Below are 19399 nucleotides of genomic sequence, written 5' to 3' on the forward strand. Positions count from 1 at the left end.
TCCTTTGAGCTGACTTTGGTGCGCTCGTTCCCTTGCTGCGTTGGGCAGTAGCAGGCGTAGTGTCTAGGGCACGGGTGCTCCGCTTCTGCACCCTGCTCCCTCTTCTGCTGTGCTGGTGGCTCTGTGCGACCACCGCCTCTTCCTCCAAACTACTCAGGTCACCTGCATGACGTTCATTCCATGTGGGGTCGAGGACCTCATCGTCCTCCACCTCATCTTCCACCCAGTCTTCACCCCTGCCCTCCTTGTCGGTCTCCACAATGCTGAACGCCGCAGCAGTTGGCACCTGCGTTTCGTCATCATCGGAGACGTGCTGCGATGGTCCTTGCATGTACTCATCTCGAGAAATGAGTGGTTGGGCATCGCTGCATTCAATCTCTTCCACTTCTGGGGCAGGGCTAGGTGGATGGCCCTGGGAAACCCTGCTGACAGAGTCCTCAAAAAGAACAAGAGACTGCTGTATGGCTTGGGGCTCAGACTGCTTGCCTGATTTGCAAGGGGGTGAGGTGAAAGACGGTTGGACATCGGCTGCAGGTGCCAATTCTGACCTTTCTGCAGTAGACTGGGTGGGAGACAATGTGAAGGAACTGGAGGCACTGTCAGCAGCAAACCAATCTACTATCGCCTCTACGTGTTCTGGCCTCATCACTTCTAGAGGCGTATGATGCCCTACCAAATACTGATGCAGGTTCTGTTGCCTACTCACACTTGAGGAAGGTGTTTCACTTGTGCGTGTAGCTGGCACAGATTGGCCACGTCCTCTCCTTGCAACAGGAGCTCTACCAGCAGCACCACGACCCAGGCCACGGCCCCTATTTGACGGTCTCCTCATATTTCTGTAATTTAAGATCTTGCCCTAGAAAGGTGTTTATTGAATAGCGGAACAAAACAACAACAGTATCGCACGGGTGTATCTCACAGTCAAATATGCAAACTATGCCACAATTTAATGTTTTTTACCCCAAAAGGGTTTATATTGAATAGCGGAATAGGATAAAAAACGGTGTATCTCACACGTACAAACACAGACTAGGCCCCGATTAAATTTTTTTGTACCCTAAAGGGAGGATGAGGAAGAGGAGTAGGAGGAGTTGGGAACAGGAGGCAAACTGAAGCGCCCTGCAATCCTTGGCGGTGGAAGGAGATGCGCCAAACGAATTTAAAAGGTGTATCTCACACGTACCGATACAGACTATGCCGTAATTTAATTTTTTACACTCCAAAAGGGTGTATATTGACTAGCGGAATAGGAAAAATTTTATAATACGGTGTATCTCACACGTACAAACACAGACTAGGCCCCGATTACAATTTTTTGTACCCTAAAGGCAGGATGAGGAAGAGGAGTAGGAGGAGTTGGGAACAGGAGGCAAACTGAAGCGCCCTGCAATCCTCGGCGGTAGAAGGAGATGGGCCAAAAAAATTTAAAAAGGTGTATCTCACATGTACCGATACAGACTATCCCGCAATTTAATTTTTTACACTCAAAGAGGGTGCATATTGAATAGCGGAATAGGACAAATTTTACAAAACGGTGTATCTCACACGTACAAACACAAACTAGGCCCCGATTACAATTTTTTGTACCCTAAAGGCAGGATGAGGAAGAGGAGTAGGAGGAGCAGGCAGGAGGCAGACTGAAGCACCCTCAAATCCTCGGCAGTATGAGATGCGCCCCAAAAATTGGAAAGGTGTATCTCACACGAACCGACACAGACTATCACGCAATTTAATTGTTTATACCCAAAGGTTTTGATTAAATAACGCAATAGAAAATATGATAAAAAAAAAGTGTATGTATATCACACGTACACAACCACACTAGGCCCCAATTACTATTGTTTGTACCCCTAAAGGCAGGATGAGGAGTAGGGGGAGTATGGAACAGGCAGCACCCTCAAATCTTCAGAAGTATGAGATGAACCCTAAAAACTTGGAAAGGTGGATCTCACACGTACCAACACAGACTATCCCGCAATTTAATTGATCCCCAAAGGTTTTTATTGAATAGCGGAATAGGAAATATGATCAAAAAAAGTGTATGTATCTCACACGTACAGAAGCACACTAGGCCCCAATTACTATTGTTTGTAACCCTAAAAGGATGGATGAGGAGTAGGAGGAGTATGGAACAGGCAGCACCCTCAAATCTTCAGAAGTATGAGATGAACCCCAAAAACTTGGAAAGGTGGATCTCACACGTACCAACACAGACTATCCCCCAATTTAACTGATCCCCAAAGGTTTTTGATTAAATAGCGGAATAGAAAATATGATCAAAAAGAGTGTATGTATCTCACACGTACAGAAGCACACTAGGCCCCAATTACTATTGTTTGTACCCCTAAAAGGATGGATGAGGAGTAGGAGGAGTATGGAACAGGCAGCACCCTCAAATCTTCAGAAGTATGAGATGAACCCCAAAAACTTGGAAAGGTGGATCTCACACGTACCAACACAGACTATCCCCCAATTTAACTGATCCCCAAAGGTTTTTGATTAAATAGCGGAATAGAAAATATGATCAAAAAAGTGTATGTATCTCACACGTACACAACCACACTAGGCCCCAATTACTATTGTTTGTACCCCTAAAAGGATGGATGAGGAGTAGGGGGAGTATAGAACAGGCAGCACCCTCAAATCTTCAGAAGTATGAGATGAACCCCAAAAACTTGGAAAGGTGGATCTCACACGTACCAACACAGACTATCCCCCAATTTAACTGATCCCCAAAGGTTTTTGATTAAATAGCGGAATAGAAAATATGATCAAAAAAGTGTATGTATCTCACACGTACACAACCACACTAGGCCCCAATTACTATTGTTTGTACCCCTAAAAGCATGGATGAGGAGTAGGAGGAGTATGAAACAGGCAGCACCCTCAAATGTTCAGAAGTATGAGATGAACCCCAAAAACTTGGAAACGTGGATCTCACACGAACCAACACAGACTATCCCCCAATTTAACTGATCCCCAAAGGTTTTTGATTAAATAGCGGAATAGAAAATATGATCAAAAAAGTGTATGTATATCACACGTACACAACCACACTAGGCCCCAATTACTATTGTTTGTACCCCTAAAAGGATGGATGAGGAGTAGGGGGAGTATGGAACAGGCAGCACCCTCAAATCTTCAGAAGTATGAGATGAACCCCAAAAACTTGGAAAGGTGGATCTCACACGTACCAACACAGACTATCCCCCAATTTAACTGATCCCCAAAGGTTTTTGATTAAATAGCGGAATAGAAAATATGATCAAAAAAAGTGTATGTATCTCACACGTACACAACCACACTAGGCCCCAATTACTATTGTTTGTACCCCTAAAAGGATGGATGAGGAGTAGGAGGAGTATGAAACAGGCAGCACCCTCAAATGTTCAGAAGTATGAGATGAACCCCAAAAACTTGGAAACGTGGATCTCACACGTACCAACACAGACTATCCCCCAATTTAACTGATCCCCAAAGGTTTTTGATTAAATAGCGGAATAGAAAATATGATCAAAAAAGTGTATGTATCTCACACGTACACAACCACACTAGGCCCCAATTACTATTGTTTGTACCCCTAAAAGGATGAATGAGGAGTAGGAGGAGTATGAAACAGGCAGCACCCTCAAATGTTCAGAAGTATGAGATGAACCCCAAAAACTTGGAAACGTGGATCTCACACGTACCAACACAGACTATCCCCCAATTTAACTGATCCCCAAAGGTTTTTGATTAAATAGCGGAATAGAAAATATGATCCAAAAAAGTGTATGTATATCACACCTACACAACCACACTAGGCCCCAATTACTATTGTTTGTACCCCTAAAAGGCTGGATGAGGAGTAGGGGGAGTATGGAACAGGCAGCACCCTCAAATCTTCAGAAGTATGAGATGAACCCCAAAAACCCCAAATATCATTCAGCTCTGCTGCAGGCCACAACTTAATTTTTTTTAACCCAAGGCTGTATATTGAATAGTGGAATAGAAAAAAAGTGTATGATTTTTGAAACCACTCAATATTAGCACATGTGAACTGAACACAGCAGTGTATGATCAGTCACTCAGCACAGCACAGCTGAAGGAAAAAGGCTGCACACAGTGCCTGATAGAAAAATACTTTTCTCCCTCTTCCTCAGTGGGCAAAAAAGATTGTGTGCACTGCACTCCAAAAAGATTGTGTTCACTGTACCCCAAAAAGATTGTGTTCACTGCACCCCAAAAAGATTGTGTTCACTGCACCCCAAAAAGATTGCGTTCACTGCACCCCAAAAAGATTGTGTTCACTGCACCCCAAAAAGATTGTGTTCACTGCAGCCCCCACACAGCAAAATGGATATGGATCACTGACACCTGCCTATCTTCTATCCCACACCAGCAATATCGATTGTAGTTTGTAGAACACACTTTCCCTAAAAATCAGCAGACTCTATCCCTAACAGGATTGATAAGATCGTAATTCGGGACTGCAAAACGCACCCCACACAGCAATATCGATTGTAGTTTGTAGAACACACTTTCCCTAAAAATCAGCAGACTCTATCCCTAACAGGATTGATAAGATCGTAGATCGGGACTGCAAACCCCACCCCACACAGCAATATCGGTTGTAGTTTGTAGAACACACTTTCCCTAAAAACCAGCAGACTCTGTCCCTAACAGGATTGATAAGATCGTAGATCGGGTGACTGCAAACCCCACCCCACACAGCAATGTCGATGGTAGTTTGTAGAACGCACTGTCCCTAAAATCAGCAGACTCTCTCCCTAAAATGCCTACAACTCGCCCTGCCTAACACACTCCGACCTGTTCCTCAATTCTATCCGGACACAAATGTTTTTTTTTTCCTGTCTGTCCCTAATCAGCAGCCAGCACGTTGATGTGTGCTCTCTCCCTGATCTAAACAGCAGAATGGCGCCGCAGCGGCGCTGCCTCGAACTTATAAAGACTTGGTCACATGCTTCAGACGGCCAATCACAGCTACTGATACATTTGCAGGCATGGCTGGGATGGCTTAGGCACACCAGTTAAACGCTTGTTGATTGGCTGTTGAAAGCCCGCCATGAAAAGCGCGCCAAAGCATGCAAAACCCGGAAATAAAACGACCGAACACGGATTTTTACCCGAATATACAGTAAAGTGTTCGTGTCCGTGTTCGGGTAACAAAAATCCAATTATTCGGTACGAACACGAATAATACAGTCCGTGTTCGCTCAACCCTATTCATAAGCAATAACTCCAGAGATTGTTGCTCCAGGGAATATTCATCACCTGGGGGGTCAGGAAGAATTTTTACTTTTCCCTTGCTGTAATTGAACCATGCTATATTTATTTATTTATTTTTTTTGCCATCCTCTGTATCAACCGTGGGTATATGGTTCTGTATATGGAAGTTTTCTATGGGTTGAACAAGATGGAAGTGTGCCTTTTCTCAACCTAAGTGACAGTGACAAGCTGAACATACTCAGGTTCAGATTGGTGATAGTCTTGCAAACATTATTGAAGTTCAGGTCCAAAATCCAAGACTCATTACAATTAATAGGAGCTTAATGTTCATTTTCAGTAATAGCCTTTTTCTAACCTAAAAGTCAAGGGATTGACAAAGATAGGAAAGAAAGGGCACAGTGGACATATACCAAAGAAGAAAAAAAAGTGATTGTTTAACAGGGAGAGGGCATCTTACAATGTCTCAAGGGGCAACAGAAAGAGTATGAAATTATTTTAAACAGCAGGCTTGGGAGATGCCTTAAAGCTGTTCCTGTAATTAGAGAACCTTATGACTCTCTGAGACAGTGTCAGCAACGGCGTATTCTGGCATCACATAAATTGCACATCTAATTATTTACTTTGATTGGATCACATACAGCAACACCTAATATGAATGATTTCCACCCCAAAAGAAATTTATAGAAGGTTGATTTTTACCAAAACAGCTGATTTTTTTGTGTGTAGCAGTAATAGCTAACTGCTAAAAGCAAATACAGCAAAAAAAAAAAAAAACTATTGTAAGGTACATATTTTTGTCTTATTCATTTCTGAACAGGGCCAAAGGAAGTCACAGAGCATGCATCAAAACACCCCCAAACCAAAAACCCACACATTGCTTTGCTTACCTGAGGCATTTCTTTTACTGAACAAGAAAAAAAGGTGAGTGCCATGTTTCAGAGACAAAAGCTGAAATGTTTACACAGTAACTGGAAAGCATGCAAGCAGTTTAATTGGGGCCCAAGGCAACAATGTAAGAGGAACAGGTGAATCATTTTTTCTAAGAAATAAAAATTAGAGTATGATATTACAAAACAGCAGTCCTAAATATTGTAGAGACTCACTGCCCGTTAAGCAAGCATTTGTGCTTGGCACTATGTTAAGATTCTTTCACTCTGTTCCTGCTGAACTTCGGCCACAGCATGGGTTCAGAGCAGTGTACCCATGGTTTTCGTGTGGGTTAGCTATGCTTTCCCATAGACTTCTATTATGTCCCGCATTTTTGGTGCGCTTTCTGAAAGTGCACCAAAACTGCGGGATATAATAGACATAATCTAGCTAAAGAAGTGGAAGGACAACAGAAGGAGTAGGGGAGAAAGAGAAGCAGAAACATACAGTATATATACTGTAGAGGGAGATACTTGATAAGAGAGAGGAATGGGGAGAGAAGGGTTCAACATCCAAAGCCGAAGCCTGACTGCCCAAAAGGTGAATATAAATCTAGACGAAAGAGCACCAGAGGGATCATGAAGGGTTCAGGAAGGGGATCAGGAAGGGTTTTCCAAAATTTGCCAGATTATCCAAACCCCATTGAATTGATCAACAGTTGTTATTAGTGGCTGTAAGATACTCCATCTTTTTGACATCTCTAAACCAGTAGCGGAGTCAGAGAAGGAGGTTCATGTTATTTCCAATAAAGGGCAACTAAACCAGCCATTGTTTAGAGGCTTTAGAGAAAGCCAAAGGAAGTAAACCAAGGATAGGCCACCTTAGTTCTTTGGGGTAAACAAAACCGATCTGGAGAGTCTATGGTGTTTTTAGTTCCAGATGAAGTTGAGTAAACTGTTTTGTACTGTTTTAAAGTGTGGGGTTGGGACTGGTATTAGTAATTTTTGAAGAGGTACAGTAGCTTCAGTAAGATGACCTTTGGAGAGAAAGTGGGCTCTGATAAGGGCACCAGAGGCCGTGAGACATCAGGTGGGGGTATCTTTGGAGGGAAAGAGAGACCAGAAAAACAGTTAAGAGAAACCAAAATGAAGAGAGCAATGCAACACAAAACTTAACAATTATGATCCTGCTGAAGAAAAGCAGGAAAGGGCAGTTCAGTCAACCAAATGAGACAGAATACAGAAGTAAAGTATCTGTCATACTTACATACAGGAAGGCAAAACTCACCAGAGGCTGAGGGGTCCTTAAACCTATGTAGCATAGGCATCGGCATGCCTGCCTAATGAAGTAGTGAATTTGAAATGCTACCAATGAAAAACATAAAAGGAGGGGAAATTGGTCTGGGAAACAGCTGGAGTAACACAGGCACTCTAGAGGGTATAAATCCTAATAATCAAATCTTTAGAGAGAAATAAGAATACAATTCTGTTCCCTGATAGCCCATTCAGATAATAACATCACTTGTGGTGTGGATAGAGTGAAGAATAATAGCATGGAGTGAAAATCTGACCATCAAAAGAAGACATTGAGCTAGATGAAAACATCCACATAGCAAAATACAAATGTATGTGTGTATGTACAATGAGTAAGGAGCTATTGAAGTCCATCATTGGTCCCAGGCAAGAAAAAGTCAAGGCCATATGGCACTCGGATCTATTAAGCATGAGAGCTCAGTAAAAATGTTGAAGATGAGGTCAAGCTGGATGAAAACATCCACATAGCAAAATACAAATGGTGTAAGACGGGTGTGGGTTGTGGATGGGCTCAAACAGGGGAATCCCCATAAACAATAGGGTAGAAATCAACAACAGCCCTGTAGAGCTTTAAGTTAAAGCCTGTATACAACAAGTCAGCAAGTAGAGAAAACAAAACACATGAGAGAAAAAAAAACTTCAAAGCGAAAACCATAGAGTCCTATATTGAGGAAGTTCAGGCAATGGAGTAACAGACTATCAAAGTGCATCAGTGGTCCTAGGCAGGAAAAGTCAAGGCCATATGGAACTCAGGTCCATTAAGCGTGAGAGGTCAGTGAAAATGTTGAAGATACTGTGCTTACTATATGTCATACAGGGTGCACAAAATGGCTCCGAACACACTGCGTAATTGCTGGAGGTATTCTCACCCTAGAGGTGATTTCATTCACATTTTTTGGTCTTGCCCAACCATAGAACAATACTGGAAGGCAGTGGTTCAAATCATACAAAGGGTCTACAGTCGGGACCTTTCCCCCTCTGTACCAGTTTGCCTGCTGGGCCTGGTTGAGGAGCTTGCCCCTATGGTGGTAGAACACACATTGGTGGGGCTGCTGCTCTTTTATGCAAGGAGGGCAATAACTCTGGCCTGGAAGAAACCTTCTCCTCCTACAGTTTCAGCATGGATGAGCCCGGTCAACTCTGCAATACCCCTCTATAAAGGCACATACTTTAATAGAGGTTGTCCTAGGGAGCTTGACAAAGTCTGGAATAAATGGATTAATGGCGACTCCACGGCACACGTCTGCTGCTCCTTATTAAGGGTTGATGTAATTTTCTATTCTATGTGCTCTGACATCTTATTGTTGGGGTGGGGAGCGAGTTTGGTTGGGGCAGCCTACTGAGCTTAGTTTATATGCTTGTTTAATTTTTTATATACTGGGGTGAGCCTGGCACACACAGTTTTTTAGTTGTTTTTGTATTGTTTTTATCTTTGACCATCGTATAGTGCTCCGGCGGTCTGCTTTGGTTGCCATGCATTGTGTGTTGAAGATGACACACATCACAGCCTCATTTTCCTAGTGACAGTAGTCCAAAGTTCTGTGTATGGAGGAAAAGTTGGCACGGGATTCCAATGGGGATATGGGAAGAACTGGAAGGTTCAAAGTACTACAAAAAAAATGTAGTTTCTTTGGATATTTCAACATTTTGGATATGCCATCTTTCTAAGTCGTTAGGTTAAATCCCCATCTGTATTGGATAGCATTTTTCCTGAGTGTCATCAGGAGGGACTGTAGAAGCCTGCAGTTTGGAAGGAAATTTCAAGAGAGGTCTGGGTAGAGTAGCATACTCTAAATCAAAGTCAGTAGTACGAATTACAGGATTTTTGCATAATTTATTTTTTGAGGCAAAAGTCATGCACTCTACAGAAGACATCCCAAAGTCTCGAGTGAAGGCCTTGTGGACGAAGAGCTCTATGAGTACAATCCAAATTTATTACTTGCTCTGTTCGATGGCTTAGGAGTTAGGATTGTATTGAAAATAGTCCACACAGTATGTTTAAGGTTCTTGGTGTGAGTTGCTTCTGGGAGACCACAGATTCTAAAGTTGTTGTGTCATACCCTGTTATCAAGGTCCACCAGATGACGTTGGTAGTCTTGAAGCATTAAGGCTTCATCAATATAGGGGACTTCTTGCCTTTTTTAATGAATATCTTCCTCCAAGGTGCCAACTTTAGTAGAAAATTGTTAGAAACCAGGCTGAAGGATTGTAATTTCAGATCTACAACCGTCACAGACTTCTTGATTCAACAGGCAAAAGTCATTTTTTATCGGCATGCAGCGAGATTAGTCCCTCCAAGTTACACAATCTTCTGAGTCCACATCAGAGTCAGGATAGACATCATGGGCATTCAAGTCAGATGGAAGATATTGGGGACAGGAAACTGGGGTGGAGTCCGAAGGAGAGTCATCTGAGGCTGGGAGATGTAGTGTTCCTGAGAGGATACAGCAGCTGGTTGGGAGAGAGAGCCCCAATTCTTTACCCATTTATAAGGGTTTCTGAGATGTTTTAGGCTTACTAGTGGTGGAGACAGCAGAGGTGGATCTGTGGGAAGGCCCCCAAAGATTCTAGACTTCCACTATGAGGAGTGCTGGGCAGCATGCTGTGCACAGTCCTTGTGCTTGGAGCGAGAGGAATAGGGTGGCATTAATTGCTCCCAATGTCCCTTGAGCCCTGTGTCCCCCTTATTTGAATAAGACGAAGCAGAGTCGGTGTGATTTTTATCAATCCCTCTGATCTGTGTCCCAATGCCTTGGTAGCAGGGTAGAGAAATTCCTGCTGAATGGCCTAAATGTGTGGGACCCAGATACATGCCAATCAGCAACTGTTCAATGTGACTATGTGGTCAGGTGGCAAAGCATAACTGATACTGGGGCTTGGATAATGTGCCTGTACCATCCCTTTATATCAGTTCTTCCATTAGCCTTTTGTTAATGTGTAAAATTAGAGTATTGAGGAACAGCTAATAGTGATTTCAGACAGAGATTGTCTTAGTGCTACTATACAGTGCAATTCATAATAATGCAACCCCTCAATGCTAATCAAAAGGTGAATATGTTTGTGAACCAGAAATATATATATATATATATATATATATATATATATATATATATATATATATATATATATATATATGAAAAAAAATAATATTAATAATATTAAACTACTCTACAAATAAAACTATATATATACAGTATCTGACAAAAGTGAGTACACCCCTCACATTTTTGTAAATATTTTTCTATATCTTTTCATGTGACAACACTGAAGAAATTACACTTTGCTACAATGTAAAGTCAACGCACAGCCATTAATGTGTAAACCGCTGGCAACAAAAGTGGGTACACCCCTAAGTGAAAATGTCCAAATTGGGCCCAAAGTGTCAATATTTTTGTGGCCACCATTATTTCCCAGCCCTGCCTTAACCCTCTTGGGCATGGAGTTCACCAGAGCTTCACAGGTTGCCACTGGAGTCCTCTTCCACTCCTCCATGATGACATCATGGAGCTGGTGGATGTTAGAGACCTTGTGCTCCTCCTCCTTTCGTTTGAGGATGCCCCACAGATGCTCAATAGGGTTTAGGTCTGGAGACATGCTTAGCCAGTCCATCACCTTTACCCTCAGCTTCTTTAGCAAGGCAGTGGTCCTCTCGGAGGTGTGTTTGGGGTCGATATGTTGGAATACTGCCTGCGGCCCAGTCTCCGAAGGGAGGGGATCATGCTTCAGTATGTCACAGTACATGTTAGCATTCATGGTTATCTCAATTAACTGTAGCTCCCCAGTGCCAGCAGCACTCATGCAGCCCCAAACAATGACACTCCCACCACCATGCTTGACTGTAGGCAAGATACACTTCTCTTTGTACTCCTCACCTGGTTGCCGCCACACACGCTTGACACCATCTGAACCAAATACATTTATCTTGGTCTCATTAGACCACAGGACATGGTTCCAGTAATCCATGTCCTTAGTCTGCTTGTTTTCAGAAAACTGTTTGCGGGCTTTCTTGTGCATCATCTTTAGAAGAGGCTTCCTTCTGGGACGACAGCCATGCAGACTAATTTGATGCAGTGTGCAGCGTATGGGCTGAGCACTGACAGGCTGACCCCCCCACCCCTTCAACCTCTGTAGCAATGCTGGCAGCACTCATACGTCTATTTCTCAAAGACAACCTCTGGATATGATGCTGAGCACGTCCAATCAACTTCTTTGGTCGACCATGGCGAGGCCTGTTCTGAGTGGAACCTGTCCTGTTAAAAAAACGCTGTATGGTCTTGGCCACCATGCTGCAGCTCAGTTTCAGGGTCTTGGCAATATTCTTATAGTCTAGGCCATCTTTATGTAGAGCAACAATTCTTTTTTTTTTTTTTTCAGATCCTCAGAGTTCTTTGCAATGAGGTGCCATGTTGATCTTCCAGTGACCGGTGAGAAAGTGAGAGCAATAACACCAACATTTACCACACCCGCTCCCTATTCATACCTGAGACCTTGAAACACTAACGAGTCACATGACACTGGGGAGGGAAAATGGCTAATTTGGTCCAATTTGGACATTTTCATTTAGGGGTATACTCACTTTTGTTGCCAGCGGCTTAGACATTAATGGCTGTGTGTTGAATTATTTTGAGGGGACAGCAAATTTACACTGTTAAACAAGCTGTACACTCACCACTTTATATTGTAGCAAAATGTTGTGTTGTCACATGAAAAGATATAATAAAATATTTACAAAAATGTGAGGGGTGTACTCACTTTTGTGAGATACTGTATATATATATATATATATATATATAGTACTGTTCAGGAGGTATAGCACCTCTGGATCAAGTGCAACAGCCATTTTATTACAAACAAAAAACAGAATATAGCTGCAATACAAAACTTTAAATAACACAACGTAAAAGTCTGCTTATCTTCAGCACAAACAGAAATATCGGGGCTTTTATCCTAGAGTTAGCAGCGTCCAGCTTCAGATGTTTGCTGGTCCACATGTGCAACACACAGCCAGGTCTCCTCTCAAATCTTACTCCTGCCCCTAGCATTAGGAGCTTCCTGCCTTATGTTCCTGGAGACCTTGTTTAACCTTGTATGGACCGGAGTCCCTGTAGTTAGGAGTGGAAGTCCATTTCCCACATGAATATCACTCCAAACCTCCAAAATTCAGGATCCCAAATAAGCCACTACTAATCCTGGGAAGACTGCGAGTCAGTCCTCTCCTTTACTTGACTAGACTGGAATTCCTCAGCCATCGCGGGTGAGACTCCTGAGCACCCAAAATATTTCCCTTAAAGTGACCACAACTCAAATACTCCAAACACCCATCCTTGGTGTCCTGTACAATATATATGTATATATATATATATATATATATATATATATATATATATATATATATATATAGCTGGGACTAAGACAGCTCTCACAGGGCTTCAGATACTGACCATTCCACTTTCCTCAGCAGTGTCCTGGACTCTGAGCTTTGTGAAAAATGCCCTCCTGGTCTGTGGAGTGTTCCTGACGTTGCCCTGGGTACCAGTGTTGCCAACTCCCATTGACTTAGTTTACTGACAAAACATGAATTATTTACTTATGAAGCACATTTTTTACTGAAAACCTGATATATGACAGAAACCTCTATTATAAACTAAGGTAATCAATATTTAAAGGCTAAATTATTCTTAGGTAGTAAAATAGTACCATTAGAGTGCCCCTTATATCCTTCAGAGTGCCCCCTTAGTGACCTCTTACATCCTTCTCCAGAGTGCCCCTTGGCACCTCCTAGGTGCCCCCTATAACATTCAAAGTGCACACTTAGTACTACAGTACTGTACTAAGTATTCACTCTGGAAGATGTAAGGGGGCAATTTGGAGGTACTAAGGGGGTTCTCTGGAGGTACTAAGTTAGTACCTACAGAGTGCCCCCTTACATCCCTCAGAGTCTCTCCTTAGTGCCCCATTAGTACCTCCAGCATGCTCCCCTAAATCCTCTAGAGTGTTTCTTTACATCCTCCTCCAGAGTGCCCAATTACTACCACCAGAGTGCCTCCAGAGTGCCCCCTTATTACTAGAGGGGCACTCTGGTGGATGTAAGGGGGCACTTTGATGGTACTAAGGGGGGATTTTGGAGGATGTAAAGGGACACTCTGGAGGAACTAAGAGGGTACTCTGGAGGTACTAAGATAGTACCTCCAGAGTGCCCTTTACAAACTCCAGAGTGTCCCCTTACATCCTCCTCTAAGGTGTCCCCTAAATGAATGCCCCCCTAAATTCTCTTCCAGAGTGCCATTGCTCCTTTGCATCCTCCAGAGTGTCCCCCACATCTTCTACACTGCCCCTTTAGTGTCTCTAGAGTGCCCCCTTACATCCTCTTCCAGAGTGCCTGTGCCCTCCTATTGCCCCCTTACATCCTCCAGACTGCCTTCTTAAATCCTCCTCCAGAGTGCCTTCTTAGCACCTCCATAGTGCCCCCTATATCCTCTAAAGTGCCTCCTTACTTGTACTAAGTAGGGAACACTGGCGGTACTAAGGGAGCACTCTGGAGGTACTAGGGAAGCACTCTGGAGGAGGATATAAGGGAGCACTCTGCAGAATATAAGTTAGTACCTCAGAGTGTCCCCCTACATCCTCCACAGTGCACTCTTAGTGCCTCCAGAGTGCCCCCTTACATACTCCTCCAAAGTGCCCCCTAAGTTAGTGCCCCCTTACATTTTTCGCCAGAGTGCTCCCTTACACACACATTCCTGGCCTGGCTGCTGGTGGAAGTGGGCCACCCGTGGCTTGTGAGAAGATGGAGAGAAATCACTTTGAAAAAAAAATCCTTCGCAGCAACTCTAAACTGCACATGTGCAGTTCTAAAGCCAGCCGATTAGTGAACTACCAAGCTCGGCCACAACTTTTGTGGTGGAGTGTGTGAATATAAGTCACACACCGCTGCCCGATCCAAGGCCAAGGAGATTTTTATGGACAATTTTCACCTGTCTACAGAAATTTACGGACAAGAGAAAAGTGCCTGTTATTTAAAAACCATCATACAAGGAAGGTGTGATCTGGATCTCCCATCAGAGTGGTAGCCTCCATCCCAAATTTCATACAAACAGGAAATTAATTTGCCCGGGGGACTTTAAATGAAGCTACGCACTAAAAAATAACATGGTGCAGTGTTATACGAATAGTTCAAATGTTTTATTAAACAACCATATGGATAATAATCACATTCAGTAAAACCATGTTGGACTGATCAATAGTAAAATACATGTATAATGTGTACAATATAAAATAGAGTATACAAGTAACAGCATCAACATACATTGTGAGCACACACAAACATGTTACAAAAGACATGATAAAAAAATATAGCACCCTTTATACTCTGCACGTTTCGCAAAATGTAATTTGCTTCCTCAGGAGTAGGTGTACATCTAAGGTAAAATAGTATTGTAAATGATATGTGTGTGCACATATGGAGTGTCAAATGAAAGACGGACAAAACATGAAGGCTCCATACTTACTAGATCAGTCTTAGCATGGAAGCACTGGAAACAGCGGTCTGCTGGAAGGTCTGACCCGGGAGCCATGGGGGGGGGGGGGGGGTCAGGTGGGCACATGGGTTACAGGGAGAGCAGGACTGCTGGTGATGATGCTGGTGACAATGTGTGTGTCCATATACCTAGATTTAGGTTGAAAACAACCCAGGAAGCCAATCAGTGACTGATGTAAAAGATTAAATATAAATAATAGTATAAATCAATCGACATAAGTGAGGTCCTGCTCTCTCAAGAAGATCCCAAGGCAACCACTCTAGGCATCCCCCAACGCCATGTGTGCTGCCAAAGGGGTGCGGGGGAAGCCGCAGCGTGAGAACACACTCTGCAAGGTCACCGGGTGTATATTGAAGCCAGCAGTCTCCTCGCAAATGGCAGCGTGTGGAAAAATCACCACGCTGGCGTGCAGCACCCACATTTATTTTTTTATCATGTCTTTTGTAACATGCTTGTATGTTTATGCTGTTACTTGTATACTCTATTTTATTTTGTACACATTGTACATGTATTTTACTTTTGATCAGTCTAACTTGGTTTTACTGAATGTGATTATTATCCATATGGTTGTTTAATTAAACATTTGAACTATTGGTATAACACTGCACCATGTTATTTTTGAGTGCGTAGCTTCATTTAAAGTCCCCCGGGGCAAATGCATTTCCTGTTTGTTATTTAAAAACCGTCCATAAATTTACGGATGGTTAGCAGCACTTCTAGATACCTATATAGCCGATCTAAGGTGCCAAAGTGACTTGCCTTCTGGTCCACATATGTGAGGCTTTAAGATTGTTCAGAAAGATACCTCATGGTCCCCAGCTGTCAGGGTTTAAACTGTCCTCTCATTGATGTTGCTAGCATTTTTGAAGTATCCGATGCCCCAATCCCTCTCCTGTTACAAGTTTTACAAGCAATAAATCTCAAAAGACATCCCCCTACATCCCCTGTGGGGGTAGCACCACATGTGAATCAAAAGGTTTCCTCATATTGTACAACACTATCATCATTCTAAAATCATATAATAGAATCTAGAATAATTTACCTATGCATATGAGCAAAAACATTTATAATCCACACAGAAATAGTGAAAAGTCCACATACAAAGAGCTGAGTGAAAATTGGAGTCCCTGTAACACACCTAGTAATTAAAAAAAAAGTCCAAGAGAAAAAAAAAAAAACAAAAACAAAAAAAAAACAAAAAAAAAAACAGAAAAGTGTCCAGCATAATAAAGAGTATAATAAAATTCTTCCTCTTGGATGATCCTTAAAAAAACTGCCCCCCCCGTGAATCTTTATTTAAATTGATACCGTTCCTTATTCATCCCTTCACCTTACAATCAAGATTGCACTCACCAAAAGTACATGACTCTTTTTACTCAAGATAGGCAAGCTCAACTTGTTTTAATTCCCAGGAAGTGATCCTTCACTGTCTGAATGTAGCAGTGCTCCAGGGATCCAGGTGGATGGATGTATGGATAACCACCATAAAAAGAAACTTCACATAATGTGATATTGTTTTAAAAGGCATTTATTGTAAACACATCCACAGTATGTACTCACAATAATACAATGTTGCAGCACAAATGAAACTTGGAGAGAAACAGCTTCAGTAAAATCCTGCAGCTAAGTGGGCACTCACTCAACAGAAAAGTCCTGGCTGGTCAGTGAAGGAGCGCTCTTGGTCTCGAACACTGCACCGATCCTGCCTCACTGTTACACTACAGTGAAGTGCAGTGTGGAAATGGAGTGATTGAGATTGTGGTGCTTTGGTGCACTTGACACTGCTAATCCCCCCCTCCAAAAACAAAATGCATTAAACTAAGATATCAAAATAACATATAAAAATATTCTTACCTCAAAAGAATAAAACTAAAATGCTAAACTCCAACCCTGAAACAATAGAACTCCAAACACTGCTTCACGTTGTTTAAAGGAATTGTGTATTTTTAATGTTGCCCTTTAAGACCTATTTCCCATAAAACAGTATTTTTACTGTTTTATGTCCCTGGTGGCAGAGCCCAGCTACCCATGTACTTCTTTAACAAAAAAAAGCATGGAAACTGGCCCTAAAATAGCCAGAAAACACTAACAAGTCAGCTCCCTTAGCTTTCAGTGAGTCTTGGGAACTTTGGGGTTTTCACTGGATTTGATGAACGTCCAGCGAATTGAACTTTGCTTGGTTTGCTCATTACTAATTTGGATGTATGTAGGGAGGTATTTTTAAATTATTCATTTAATAAAATTTTAATTGTTTTCCCCGCTGACAGCTGAAGGAAAATAAAAACGTGCTGGCAATTCTAAAATGTGATTAAAAAATGGCGTTGGCCCCATGCCAAAATTGTTTTTAAAAATGAAGTATCCTCCCTCAAAATCCATACCAGACTCTTATCTGAGCATGGAGTCTGGCAGGCCAGGAAAGAGGGGGAAGAGGGAGCACCCCCCCTCCTGACCTATATCAGGCCACATGTCCTTAACATTGGGGGCTTTGGGGCAGGGGAGCTCTGCCAATTTACAGGCAGACTAAGGGGACCCCCTACAGGCACTATCTTAAAAGGAATTTTTCATTTTTATTGTTTCACTTTAAGCATCATTACAATTAGTGCTCTTCTAAAAAAGATATATTTTTTTTACATTTTGTTTTGCATTGATACATGTCCCCCAGGGCAGTACCCAGGCCCCCGTACCCTTTTTATGGGCAATAACCTGCATATAAGCCTTCAAAATGGGGACTATTGATTTTTCAAGTTCAGGTTCTATAGACTTTATTAGGTTTTACGATTGGGGTCCGAACTTTTTCCATGTTCGGGAGTTTTGAGGCAAACCGAACCAGGGGTGTTCGACTCATCACTACTTCAAATGAATATCACTTGAGAAGGATGATGGTTGATCCTGAAGTCTTCTCCAAAATCTATACCGTGACCATTGCTGTATTTTAGGATTGGTAACAAAAATAACAATGGGGCACACTGCAGAGTAGGCACAAGCTAGTACAACCCTGGCATCATTCATGTTGGTTCCAACATTTGATAGAGTCAGAGTATAGATCCACATGGCATTGTCCAACCCCATGAACATCACATAGCATATGACTAGTAGTATTACAGCTTTAGAAGCTTTATACTCAATTGATTTACTTTTTGTTTTGTTTGAACTTCGTATGCTTTTTACAGTTTTCTCATGCCTGAGTAGTACATACACAATGTAAAAACTTGCAAGAGCCATTATAGCAACAAAAAGAAAGTCCCTGGAGGCAAAAACAACCCCGTTGGCAATATAAGATACATATGTTTGAAAATCAGTGTCACAGTAAACCAGATGAAGTGTATATGGGGAAGTGTTGTTATTTCTGGCATTAGCATACATAAAACTTGTGCGATAAAGGGCAAGATTCATCAAAAGAATGGCAAGAATGATTGGTGTTATATTAGGAGACACCTTTTTTTTTAAATAGACCCAGATCTTAGTACTTGGGGCAATAATGATGCACTGATGACAGCTAAGCAAGGTGGTGATGCATATAGACATAGCTCTACCAACTCTGTAGGTATATCCAGATATCTTGCAGTTTAGGTCATCCATTAAGTCCTCAATTCCTAATGCATTCAGCGACTGTGGGATGACACGAGAGCAGACAATGAGAAGATTTGCAAATGCTAAGACTTGCAGAATTATATTGGATGGTAGAAGCCTCTTTTCTAGTAACCTAATAACCAAAAACTGGAGTACAATATAAAGGTTTCCTGGAATACCAGTCACAGTCAAAAGAATGAAGATAAAGGCCTTTAGAATATGTATATCCATTCCCCTAAGGTAGCAAAACACCACACCTGAAAATAAAAAATAACAAGGTGTTATTGTTTTTAAAATGTATTAGCTGTTGTACATCAAAGTTATAAGATGTTCTTTTAGTGGAATACTGGCAATTGTATAAGGGATGATGACATGTTCAAACACACTAGGAAGGAACTTTTCCAAATATGTGTTTTCAACTATATCAGAATCAATGTTTGTACTAAAGTGGTTTTAAAACCAAGACCAAAAATGAAACCAACAATGAAACAACTTATCAATGATTAAATGTGGTGACCGCTTTTTGTTTTTTTGTAAGTTTTTTTTCCCTTCGTTTTTTCCTTTCAGTAACAGACTTCCTGTCTTATGGTGACTCCACGCTGGATGGAGAAACAGTGGAGACACCTTTGGACAGCAGCATTGTCAAACTGGGGAAACGATAGAGCTAGATGTACTAGCAGATCAAGATGCACTTGACTAACAACTTATAGCTGAATTCTAGCTATCACCTTTTAACTAGGGATTGGCTGGATGTTTGAGTCGAATGTAAGTTCGGCTCAAACATCAGCCGTTCATGTGTTCGCCGAACACACAAACAAATGGGGCGCTCGGTGAGAAGTTTGCCCACGGATGAGCTCCCTGTAATGCACTGCGTTGGTGCAG

At 42.1% G+C, this 19399-nt stretch overlaps 1 protein-coding gene across 1 annotated transcript; it reads right to left on the reverse strand.

The window, feature by feature from the left end:
* Window positions 1-17794: 17794 nt before the first annotated feature.
* On the reverse strand, window positions 17795-18748 carry LOC309546653 (olfactory receptor class A-like protein 1; the record flags this gene model as incomplete). The annotated part of the gene is made up of 1 exon (XM_082246378.1): window positions 17795-18748. One exon carries the CDS (start codon window positions 18746-18748, stop codon window positions 17795-17797), a length of 954 nt encoding a protein of 317 aa, XP_082102504.1.
* Window positions 18749-19399: the final 651 nt, after the last annotated feature.

Source organism: Pelophylax lessonae, assembly GCF_965119305.1.
Source record: "Pelophylax lessonae genome assembly, chromosome: 2".
Taxonomy (NCBI): Eukaryota; Metazoa; Chordata; class Amphibia; order Anura; family Ranidae; genus Pelophylax; species Pelophylax lessonae.